Source organism: Sesamum indicum, unplaced genomic scaffold, assembly GCF_000512975.1.
Source record: "Sesamum indicum cultivar Zhongzhi No. 13 unplaced genomic scaffold, S_indicum_v1.0 scaffold00220, whole genome shotgun sequence".
NCBI lineage: Eukaryota > Viridiplantae > Streptophyta > Magnoliopsida > Lamiales > Pedaliaceae > Sesamum > Sesamum indicum.
This window is the reverse complement of record NW_011628114.1, coordinates 41,228-53,516: the sequence shown is the minus strand read 5'-3', so window position 1 is coordinate 53,516 and position 12,289 is coordinate 41,228. Positions and strand designations below refer to the sequence as shown.

The following is a 12,289-nucleotide window of genomic DNA, read 5'->3' as shown; positions in this document are numbered from 1 at the left end:
CTACTGCAATGGTATTAGATAGAGTATCGACAGTTGGTTTCGGATCTATGTTTTCTTTGTAAATGAACCGAGCCAAAATGTTCATACTAGGCTCCAGCATTAATTTCTCCCATGCGTCATTGGCATCTCCACCACGTCGAAGGAATACCTCTGTGGCGTTCAACCGATGGATCTGCCACCCGAATTCCTCCCTCATCCTCAAAATCTTTTCAACTTGATGGCATGCTAATTTGCAAGTGTTCGTCTTAATTTCATCAATAGCTGCCTTAAAAAGCTTTGCCCTAGTTTCACCATCGACAACACTCTCGCTCCTGGAGAACTCATCCATCTTGGGGAACCCAATGACACGTCTGATCCAATAATCATAGTCATGATTTTTTTTGTCAAAAAATGCCTTACCCTCCTCCACCAACCCGCTATCCACCTTCTGTTTAACCCTTTTCGACACGTATGAATGAAAGACCGGGATCACCACGTCCATCCCGAGAAAGCAACACTCGTACTTGGAGTGAAACTCAGATTGTCATTGACAAGTGCCTGTACGAAGGAATTGGACCCTCCAGCATTGATTGCCAGCCGATTCTTTTGTACGATGGCATCAACAGCTAGCAATGCATGATGCACAAAATCCTGTACAATGAAATCCACCTTGGGATCAATGATGCCAAGAAAATGGTGTGGCACGCTGCGACATTCTTCAATGCTAACCTTATTGGTTACTATGTCTAGGCCCTAGTAGACCTCAATTTTGTCTGAGTTGATGACCTCTATCCTGAAACGGGTGGCTAGGTCTATCACCATGCGCGATTTGCCTGTGCCAGTGGCACCCAATATAACCACCACCTTATCCTTCCCTTGGTGCTTGTTCATCATACTCCAAACTGAAAAGTTTGTCATGTTGGATTGTGTTGGTTTCCAGGAGGAGATCGACATTCCAATTGGTAATTACTTTTATTTTTTTTTTTAACACCTGCCAATTTCATCAAACAAATAAAAAAGAGAAAATGGCCACGTGTTAGAATTCTTTCAAACAAAACAAACCAAACATGTATCAAATACAATCTACTATTTTAGACTATCTATCTATCATAGAGAGACAAGCCCTTTTAAATTCTTGGATTAATTTCTCTTCTTCAAAAGGAGTTGTTTGGAGAAAACCTTCAAACATTTGTGGGCTCTAGAGAGAATCACGAACAAGTTATATTGATGTGAAAGAAATTGCCTAGATAATTGTTTGAAACGTGAAGAAACATAGGATGTGTAGGGGGTATTTATACATACAGACGTACACACAATATTTTAATTTCGAATATTTAATATAAACTAACTAAATAATTATTTTATACATATTAACTCGTTTATAAATGTGTATTTTTAGATACAGTAAATTCATAAAAAGATATAAAATAAATAAAGAATACGTTTTTTTTACATACTTGTGAGCTATATGAATAGATATTTTATATTTTAAATTCTGTATTTTATGTAAAAGTTCTTGCAAATTATTGACAACTGACATAGGTAGTACAAAATGGCAATAGTTGATAATTAGTAAGTCGGTGGACTAGGGTTTAAATTAATTTTGTTAAAAATATTTGAAAGTTTATTCATTTGTGGCCATATCACCTTGCCATCTCACAAAAAACGCCCAATATTACTATCAAGTCATTTCTTGTGACACATAGGATTAAAAAACTTCAAAATATATCCTACGTGGATGTCATGTCATGTTTTCGGACAAAAACTGAAATTTTGGACAAATTTATTGGGAAGTATCTTAAGATAGATCCGGGTGCATGTGTCATTGCACGCAATCGTCATAGGACTTTAATAGAAATAAATGTACCGGCATTCATTAATAACTTAAAAATACGTGTATTTTCCAAATAGGTACTAATGATATCTCGAGCATACAATGTGAAATGGAGATTACAGACATAATTATTATTAACTCAAATGAAATGACGCGGGTTTCTGGTAAGATGATCACGAAGAATCTCAGTGTGTAGTCTTTGGTGATCTTTGTGATTCGACTCTCGTGACTTCACATTCTTTTGTTTCACATGGGATTCACGATCATATACGTTAAAAATGAAGAGTAGTAATCATTCCAAACTAAGAGCTCTTGAACCCAAATCTGTCGATCCACTAGTTGTTTGTAGTAGCTACTGCAATGGCATTGGATGGAGTACCGAAAGTCGGTTTCGGATCTATGTTTTCTTTGTAAATGAAATGAGCCACAATGTTCGTACTAGGCTCCAGCACTAATTTCTCCCATGCTTCAATGGCATCTCCACCAGGTCGAAGGAATACCTCTGTGGCATTCAACCGATGCATCTGCCACCCGAATTCCTCACTCATCCTCAAAATCATTTCAATTTGACGGCAAGCTAATTTGAAAGTGTTCATCTTAATTTCATCAATAGCTGTCTTAAGAGGCATAGCCCTAGTTTCACCATCGACAAGACCCTCACTCCTGAAGAACTCATCCATCTCGGGGACCCCAATGGCACGCCTAATCCCATAACTATACTCATGAATTTTTGGGTCAAAAAATGACTTATCCTCCTCCACCAACCCGCTACCCACCATCTGATCAACCCTTTTCGACACGTACGAATGCAAGACTGTGATCGCGACGTCCATCTAGAGAAGGAAACACTCGTACTTGGATGGAAACTCAGTGTCATCATTAACAAGTGCCTGTATGAGGGAATTGGACCCTCCAGCAATGATTGGACACTGATTGCTTTGTACGATGACATCAGCAGCCAACAATGCATGATGCACAAAATCATGTACAGTGAAATCCACCTGGGCATCAATGATTCTAAGCAAAGGGTGTGGCATGTCGTGGTATTCCTCATTTCTCACCTTATTGGTTACTCTATCTAGGCCCTTGTAGACTTGAATTTTGTTCGAGTTGATGACCTCTGCCCCGAAACGGGTGTCCAGGTATATCGCCAGACGCGATTTTCTTGTGCCAATGGCACCCAATACCACCGCCACCTTATCCTTCCCTTGGTGCTTGTTCATTATGCCCCGAACTGAAAAGTTCTCATGCTGACTGTGCTGCCTTCCAGGAAGAGATCGACATTCTAATTGGTAATTACTTTTTTTTTTCTAGCACCAGTCAATTACATCACGCAAATAAAAAAAAAAGAAAGAAAAAGGCCGCGTGTTAGAATTTTCTCAAACAAAACATGTACTAAATACAATCTACTATTTTAGAATATCTATCTATCATACAGTGACAACGCCCTTCTCAATTCTTGAATTAATTTCTCTTCTTCAAAACGATTTGTTTGAAGAAAAACTTCAAATATTTGTGGACTCTAAAGAGAATCACGAACAAGTTTCATTGATGTGAAAGAAATTACCTAGACAATTGTTTGAACGTGAAGAAACATAGGATGTGTAGGGGGTATTTATACATACATACGTACATATAATGTGGAACAAGCCATGCATAGTAATAACTTTACGCTATCCCTATCCACTTACTATGTAACAATTCAAATAAATCATGAGCAAGGCTCTGTCCAAATTACTGTATTTTTTAATGTATTTACAAAATAGGAAAAGAATCATTAATTATTGCAAAGCTGTCGTAAAAAGATAATACAAATACTATTCATAATTAAGATGTCAAAATCTACATCTTGCAGGTACCATAAGAGATGCAATAAATCCATCGATAATTATTTTTTGTAAAAAATTATTCTCTGGATGTATAATGAGTAATTTTACTATATCGAATGAGAAAAAAATTATGAGAAATTAAACGATAATGACGAAGTACTTGGTGATTATCCATATCTTATGTAGGATTTGCTTTTAGTAAAATCGAGTAAGTTTACAAAATTGAATTTTGAATTAGAAAAAGTATTCTCATTAATTCGTCAACCTACTATATATGAAAAAACATATATTATAATGACAAAATCTATATTAATTGAAGGTTACTAAATGTAGTCTACAGATTTTATCTCTTATTTAGATTTACTGAAATTTAATTTGAGCAAATTCGGAATGTTAATTATGCTACTCTTGTAATTGTTACTATATGCAATTGATTCATGTATTTGGACATTTTTGGGTCCATGATTAGTATGAAAATAATTAAGTTGCAGTATCCATCCGTTGATGATACTGATTGCATCCATTTATTTTATTTTATTTTATTTTAGTTTTGTAATAACGGTATAGTATGCAGTAGTAAATTAGTTTCCTGAACTATTTTACATGACTTTTCATTATATGTTACAGGAATAGTCACACAACTAATTCCTCGTTCGTATTCAAGAATACAGAAATGATTAATATGCTTCAATAGATATAATAAATGTTAATATGCTATCACAATTCGTGTTTGTCGTCTTATACTAATATATTTGTATTATACATCTCATCAACCTCAAATGTAATTGCAAAAAAATTGATTTAATTTTCAACTTTATTCAAGAACTCCGGATATATATGTGTACATATATACACACCTAACCACCCTTAGTATTTTCACTTATATTTTATTGATAACACTAATTATTTTAGTAATTTTAATTCTACAATTTTATAATTTTGATAATTTTAGTCTAGTAAAAATTAATTTTCATAATTCGTGTAGGATAAAAAATGACACGCCCTCATAAATTACAAGACTGAAACTGTATTTTATCTTATACACCTAAGAAGGATTGAACATTTTAATGATCACACTAACAGCTCAAACACCAGTTTAATGGGTATAAATAGAGATAATAAATTTTATTGTATGTATGTAGAATCATCATATGGAAGTATGTAGTAATTTAGTTTGATTTCGGATTACATCCATCATTGACCATACTCATATGGAAGTGAGACTTTTGAAACCCCAAAGCTCACCAAAAATCTTCCGGTCCACTAGTTGTTTTTAGTAGCTAGTGCAATGGCATTAGATGGAGTACCGACAGTTGATTTCGGATCTATGTTTTCTTTGCAAAAGAAAGGAACCACAATGTTCATACTAGGCTCGAGCACCAATTTCTCACATGCTTCATTGGCATCTCCACCACATCGAAGGAATACCTATGTGGAGTTCAACCGATGCATCTGCCACTCGAATTCCTCCCTCATCCTCAAAATCTTTTCAACTTGACAACAAGCTAATTTGCAAGTGTTCGTCTTAATTTCATCAATAGCTGCCTTAATAAGCTTAGCCCTACTTTTACCATCGACAAGACCCTCGCTCCGGAAGAACTCATCCATCTCGGGGACCCCAATGGCATGTCTAATCCCATAATCATTATCATGAATCTTTAGGTCAAAAAATGCCTTACCTTCCTCCACCAACCCGCTATCCACCATCTGATCAACCCTTTTTGACACGTATGAATGCAAGATCGAGATCACCACATCCATCCAGAGAAAGCAACACTCGTACATGGAACGAAACTTAGTGTCGTTGTTGACAAGTGCCTGTACGAAGGAATTGGACCCTCCAGCAAAGATTGCCAGTCGATTCTTTGCATGATGGCATCAACAACTAGCAATGCATGATGCACAAAATCCTGTACAGTGAAATCCACCTCGGGATCAATGATTCCATTCAAATGGTGTGGCACGCCACAACATTCTTCAATGCTAGCCTTATTGGTTACTATGTCTAGACCCTAGTAGATCTGAATTTTGTCCGAGTTGATGACCTCTGTCTCGAAACGAGTGGCCAGGTCTATCGCCTGACGCGTTTATCTTGTGCCAGTGGCACCCAATACCACCACCACCTTATCCTTCCATTGGTGCTTGTTCATCATGCCCTGAACTGAAAAGTTCATCATGTTGGATTGTGCTGGCTTCCAGGAGGAGATCGACATTCTAATTGGTAATTACTTTTATTTTTTTTAACACCGGTCAATTTCATCATACAAATAAAAAAAAAAAAAAAAAAGGCCACATGTTAGAATTCTCTCTAACAAAACAAACCAAACATTTACCAAATACAATCTACTATTTTAGAATATTTATTAATCATAGAGAGACAATCCCTTTTCAATTCTTGGATTAATTTCTCTTCTTCAAAAGGATTTGTTTGAAGAAAATCTGCAAACATTTGTGGGCTCTATAGAGAATCACGAACAAGTTACATTGATGTGAAAGAAATTACCTAGACAATTGTTTGAAACGTGAAGAAACATAGTATGTGTTGGGAGGTATTTGTACATACATACGTACACACAATATTTTTATTTAGAATATTTAATATAAACTAAGTAAATAATTATTTTATATATATTAACTCTTTTATAGATGTGTATTTTTAGATACAGTAAATTCATAAAAAAAGTATAAAATAAATAAAGAATACCTTTTTTTTACATACTTGTTAGATATATGAATAGGTATTTTAAATTTTAAATTTTGTATTATATGTAAAAGTTCTTGCAAATTATTAACATTTGACATAGGTAGTTTAAATTGGCAATAGTTGGTAATTAGTAAGTGGGTGGACTAGGGTTTAAATCAATTTCGTAATAAATATTTGAAATTTTATTCATTTGTTGCCATATCACCTTGCCATCTGACGAAAAGACGCCGAATATTACTATAAAGTCCTTTCTTGTGACACATAGGATTAAAATACTTCAAAATATATCCAACGTGGATGTCATGTCATATTTTCGAAAAAAAATAGAAATTTCGAACAAATTTATTGGGAAGTATCTTAAGCTAGATCTGGGTTCATGTGCCATTGCACGCAATCGTCCTGGGACTTTGATAGAAATAAATGTACCGGCATTCATTAATAACTTAAAAAATACGTGTACTTTTCAAATAAGTACTAATGATATCTCGAGCATACAATGTAGAATCGAGATTACAGACAAAATTATTATTAACTCAAATGTCATGACCCGAGTATTTGGTAAGATGATAGCGAAGAATCTCACTGTGTAGTCCTTGGTGAGCTTTGGGATTCGACTCTCGTGACATCACATTCCTTTGTTTCACACGGTATTCACGAACACATAAGCCATAAATGAAGAGTAGTAATCATTTCAAACTGAGTGTTTTGAAACCCCGAAGCTCACTAAGAATCTTCCAATCCACTAGTTGTTTGTAGTAGCAAGTGCACTGGCATTGGATGGAGTACCGACAGTCGGTTTCGGATATATGTTTTCTTTGCAAATGAAACAAGCCACAATGTTCATACTACGCTCCAGCACCAATTTCTGCCATGCTTCATTAGGATCTCCACGACGTCGAAGGAAAACCTCTGTGGCGTTCAACCGATGGATCTACCACCCGAATTCCTCCCTCATCCTCAAAATCTTTTCAACTTGATGGCAAGCTAATTCGCAAATGTTCATCTTAATTTCATCAATAGCTGCCTTAAGAAGCTTAGCCCTTGTTTCACCATTGACAAGACCCTCACTCCGGAAGAACACATCCATCTCGGGGACCCCAATGGCACGCCTAATCCCATAATCATAGTCACGATTTTTTGGGTCAAAAAATGCCTTACCCTCCTCCACCAACCCGCTATCCACCATTTGATCAACCCTTTTCGACACATACGAATGCAAGACCGGGATTGCCACGTCCATCCAGATAAATCAAACACTCGTACTTGGAGGGAAACTCAGTGCCGTAATTGACAAGTGCCTGTATGAAGGAATTGGACCCTCCAGCAATGATTGGTAACTGATTCTTTTGTACTATGGCATCAGCAGCCAGCAATGCATGATGCACAAAATCATGTACAGTGAAATCCACTTCGGGATCAATGATTCCAAGCAAATGGTGTGGCACGCCGCAGCATTCTTCATTGCTTACCTTATTGGTTACTATGTCTAGGCCCTTGTAGACCTGAATTTTGTTCGAGTTGATGACCGTTGCCCCAAAACGGGTGGCCAGGTCTATCGCGAGGTGCGATTTGCCTGTGCCAGTGGCCCCCAATACCACCGCCACCTTATCCTTCCCTTGGTGCTTGTTCATCATGCCCCGAACTGAAAAGTTCGTCATGCTGGATTATGTTGGCTTCCAGGAGGAGATCGACATTATTATTGGTAATTATTTTACTTTTTTTAACACCTATCAATTTCATCACACAAATAAAAAAAAGAGAAAGGCCACGTATTAGAATTCTCTCAAACAAAACAAACAAAACATGTACCAAATACAATCTATTTTAGTATATCTATCTATCATAGAGTAACAAGCCCTCCTTAATTCTTGGATTAATTTCTCTTCTTCAAAAGTATTTGTTTGAAGAAAAACTTCAAATATTTTTGGGCTCTAGAGAGAATCACGAACAAGTTTCATTGATGTGAAAGAAATTACCTAGACAATTGTTTGAAACATGAAGAAACATAGGATGTGTAGGGGGTATTTATACCTACATACGTTCACATAATGTGGAACAAATCAAGGCATGCATAGTAATAACTTCACTCCTATCCCTATCCACTTACTCCATAACAAGTCAAATCATGAGCAAGCCTCTTTCCAAATTATTGTATTTACGAAATAGGAAAAAATCATTAATTGCTGCAAAGCTATCGTAAAAAGATAATATAAATACTAATGATAGTTAAGATGTAAAAATCTACACCGTGCAGATACCATAAGAGATGCAATAAATCCATCGCTAATTATTTTTTGTAAAAAAATTATTCTTGGTATGTATAATGAGTAATTTTACTATGTCGAATGAGAAAAAAATTATGAGAAATTAAAAGATAATGACAAAGTACTTAGTGATTATCCATATCTTACGTAGGATTTTCTTTTGAGTAATATCGAGTGAGTTTACAAAATTGAATTTTGAATCCGAAAAAGTATTCTCATTAATTCGTCAACCTACTATATATGAAAAAACATATATTATAATGACAAAATCTATATTAATTGAACGTTAATAAATGTGGTCTATAGATTTTATCTCTTATTTAGATTTACTGAAATTTAATTGGAGCAAAGTCGGAATGTTAGTTATACTATTCTTGTAATTACTATATGCAATTGATTCATGATTTTGGACATTTTGTGGTCCATGATTAATATGAAAGTATTTAAGTTGCAGTATCCATCCGTTGATGATACTGATTGCATCTATTTATTTTATTTTATTTTGTTTTAGTTTTGTAATAACGTGATTGCATGCAGTAGTAAATTAGTTTCTTGAATTATTTTACATGAATTCTTCATTATATGTTTTAGAAATTAATGAGACAACCTATTCCTCGTTCGTATTGAAGAAAATAGAAATGATTAATATGTTTCTATAGATATCATAAATGTTAACATGCGATCAGAATTCGTGCTAGTCGTCGTATACTAATATACTTGTATTATACATTTATTCATCAACTTCAAATACAATCGCAAACAATTTGATTTAATTTTCAACTTTGTTCAATAAGTCCGGATATATATGTGTACATATATACACACCTAAACAGCAATAGTATTTTCACTTATATTTTATTGATAACAATAATTATTTTAGTAATTTTAATTCTATAATATTATAATTTTGATAATTTTAGTTTTGTAAAAATTAATTTTCATAATTCGTGTAGGATAAAAATTGACACCCCCTCATAAATTACAAAACTGAAACTGTATTTTTTCCTATACACCTAAGTAGGATTGAACATTTTAATGATCACACTAACAGCTCGAACACGAGTTTAATTGGTATAAGTACGGATAATAAATTTTGTTTGTATGTAAGTAGAATCCTCATACGGAGTAAGTATTAATTTAGTTTGGTGTTCGGATTACATCCATCGTTGAAACCCCGAAGCTCACCAAAAATCTTCCGATCCACTAGTTGTTTTTAGTAGCAACTGCAATGGCATTAGATGGAGTAGTGACAGTTGGTTTTAGATCTATGTCTTCTTTGCAAATGAAACGAGCCACAATGTTTATACTAGGCACCAACACCAATTTTTCCGATGTTTCATTGGCATCTCCACCACGTCGATGGATTACCTCTGTGGCGTTCAACGGATGCATATGCCACCCGAATTCCTCCCTCATCCTCAAAATCTTTTCAACTTGACAGAAAGCTAATTTGCAAGTGTTCGTCTTAATTTCATTAATAGCTGCCTTAAGAAGCTTAGCTCTAGTTTCACCATCGACAAGGCCCTCGCTCCTGAAGAACTCATCCATCTCAGGGACCCCAATGGCACGTCTAATCCCATAATGAAAGCAACGAATTTTTGGTTCAAAAAGTACCTTACCCTCCTCCACCAACCCGCTATCGACCATATCATCAACCCTTTTCGACACGTATGAATGCAAGACCGGGATCAACACGTCCATCCAAAGAAAGCAATACTCGTACTTGGAGCGAAACTGAGTGTCGTCATTGACAAGTGGCTGTACGAAGATATTGGACCCTCCAGCAATGATTGCCAGCCGATTCTTTTGTACGATGGCATCAATAGCCAGCGATGCATGATGCACAAAATCCTGTACAGTGATATCCACCTCGGGATCAATGATCCAAAGCAAATGGTGTGGCACGCCGCGACATTCTTCAATGCTTACCTTATTGGTTACTATGTCTAGGCCCTAGTAGACAAGATTTTTGTCCGAGTTGATGACCTCTGTCCCAAAATGGGTGAGCAGGTCTATCGCCAGGTGCGATTTGCCTGTGCCAGTGGCTCCCAATACCACCACCACCTTATCCTTCTCTTTGTGCTTGTTCATCATGCCCCGAACTCAAAAGTTCATCATGCTGGATTGTGCAGGCTTCCAGGAGGAGATCGACATTCTAAGTGGTAATTACTTTTACTTGTTTTAAAACCTGTCAATTTCATAACACAACTAAAAAGAAGAAACAGGCCACGTGTTAGAATTCTCAAACAAAACATGTACCAAATACAATCTACTATTTTGGATTAATTTCTCTTCTTCAAATGGATTTGTTTGAAGAAAAACTTCAAACATTTGTGGGCTCTAGAGAGAATCACGAACAAGTTACATTGATGTGAAAGAAAGTACCTAGACAATTGTTTGAAATGTCAAGAAACATAGGATGTGTGGGGGGTATCTGTACATACATATGTACACACAATATTTTTATTAAGAAAATTCAATATAAACTAACTAAATAATTATTTTATACATATTAACTCTTTTATAGATGTGTATTTTTAGATACAATAAATTCATAAAAAAATATAAAATAAATAAAGAATACATTTTTTTTACATACTTGTTAGATATATGCATAGATATTTTATATTTTAAATTCTGTATTATATGTAAAAGTTCTTGCAAATTATTAACAATTGACATAGGTAGTTTAAAATGGCAATAGTTGGTAATTAGTAAGTGGGTGGACTAGGGTTTAAATCAATTTTGTGACAAATATTTGAAAGTTTATTCATTTTTTGCCATTTCACCTTGCCATCTCACAAAAAAAGCCCAATATTACTATCAAGTCATTTCTTATGACACATAGGATTAAAAAACTTCAAAATATATCCAACGTGGATGTCATGTCAAGTTTTCGGACAAAAATTAAAACTTTCAGACAAATTTATTAGGAAGTATCTTAAGTTAGATCCGTGCGCATGTGTCATTGCACACAATCTTCATGGGACTTTTATAGAAATAAATGTACCTGCATTCATTAATAACTTAAAGTTACGTGTATTTTACAAATAAGTACTAATGATATCTCGAACATACAATGTGAAACGAAGATTACAGACATAATTATTATTGACTCAAATTAAATGACGCGGGTTTTTGGTAAGAAGATCGAGAAGAATCTCGCTGTGTAGTCCTTAGTGAGCTTTGGGATTCGACTCTCGTGACATCACATTCCCTTGTTTCACGCGGGATTCACGAACATATACGTCATAAAGGAAGAGTAGTAATCATTCCAAACTGAGAGTTTTGAAACCCCGAAGCTCACCAAGAATGTTCTGATCCACTAGTTGTTTGTAGTAGCTACTGCACTGGCATGGGATGGAGTACCGACAGTCGGTTTCGGATCTATGTTTTCTTTGCAAATGAAAGGAGCCACAATGTTCGTACTAGGTTCCAGCACCAATTTCTCCCGTGCTTCATTTGCATCTCCACCATGTTGAAGTAATACCTCTGTGGCGTTCAACCAATGGATCTGCCACCCGAATTCCTCCCTCATCCTCAAAATCTTTTCAACTTGATGGCAAGCTAATTTGCAAGTGTTCATCTTAATTTAATCAATAGCTGCCTTAAGAAGCTTAGCCCTAGTTTCACCATCGACAAGACCCTCACTCCTAAAGAACTCATCCATCTTGGGGAC

General features: G+C 35.5%; 4 protein-coding genes and 2 pseudogenes across 4 annotated transcripts; all 6 read right to left on the bottom strand.

Moving 5' to 3' along the window:
- Positions 1–468: 468 nt before the first annotated feature.
- On the bottom strand, positions 469–933 carry LOC105179840 (adenylate isopentenyltransferase 5, chloroplastic-like). Its single transcript, XM_011103476.1, has 2 exons — positions 742–933; positions 469–630 (listed from the first exon to the last, which is right to left on the bottom strand). Exons 1-2 carry the CDS (start codon positions 931–933, stop codon positions 469–471), a joined length of 354 nt encoding a protein of 117 aa, XP_011101778.1.
- A 1,215-nt stretch (positions 934–2,148) lies between these two features.
- On the bottom strand, positions 2,149–2,646 carry LOC105179839 (adenylate isopentenyltransferase 5, chloroplastic-like). Its single transcript, XM_011103475.1, has one exon. The coding sequence runs from the start codon at positions 2,644–2,646 to the stop codon at positions 2,149–2,151; it is 498 nt and encodes a 165-aa protein (XP_011101777.1).
- Positions 2,647–3,036, bottom strand: LOC105179838 (adenylate isopentenyltransferase 5, chloroplastic-like). Its single transcript, XM_011103474.1, has one exon. The coding sequence runs from the start codon at positions 3,034–3,036 to the stop codon at positions 2,647–2,649; it is 390 nt and encodes a 129-aa protein (XP_011101776.1).
- A 2,034-nt stretch (positions 3,037–5,070) lies between these two features.
- Positions 5,071–5,855, bottom strand: LOC105179837 (adenylate isopentenyltransferase 3, chloroplastic-like). Its single transcript, XM_011103473.1, has 2 exons — positions 5,757–5,855; positions 5,071–5,460 (listed from the first exon to the last, which is right to left on the bottom strand). The coding sequence occupies exons 1-2, from the start codon at positions 5,853–5,855 to the stop codon at positions 5,071–5,073; spliced, it is 489 nt and encodes a 162-aa protein (XP_011101775.1).
- Positions 5,856–7,088: 1,233 nt separating this feature from the next.
- LOC105179836 lies at positions 7,089–8,004 on the bottom strand (annotated as a pseudogene).
- Positions 8,005–9,813: 1,809 nt separating this feature from the next.
- LOC105179835 lies at positions 9,814–10,704 on the bottom strand (annotated as a pseudogene).
- Positions 10,705–12,289: the final 1,585 nt, after the last annotated feature.

What these genes read in the sequence shown, in the direction of transcription:
- LOC105179840 (XM_011103476.1), bottom strand. Translation starts at nt 933, where the DNA reads ATGTCGATCTCCTCCTGGAAACCAACACAATCCAACATGACAAACTTT. An exon ending in TCAACTCAGACAAAATTGAG is followed by an intron (nt 631 to 741) that starts GTCTACTAGGGC and finishes TTCATTGTACAG; the next exon opens with GATTTTGTGCATCATGCATT.
- LOC105179839 (XM_011103475.1), bottom strand. Translation starts at nt 2,646, where the DNA reads ATGGACGTCGCGATCACAGTCTTGCATTCGTACGTGTCGAAAAGGGTT.
- LOC105179838 (XM_011103474.1), bottom strand. Translation starts at nt 3,036, where the DNA reads ATGAACAAGCACCAAGGGAAGGATAAGGTGGCGGTGGTATTGGGTGCC.
- LOC105179837 (XM_011103473.1), bottom strand. Translation starts at nt 5,855, where the DNA reads ATGTCGATCTCCTCCTGGAAGCCAGCACAATCCAACATGATGAACTTT. An exon ending in GGAAGGATAAGGTGGTGGTG is followed by an intron (nt 5,461 to 5,756) that starts GTATTGGGTGCC and finishes TCCTTCGTACAG; the next exon opens with GCACTTGTCAACAACGACAC.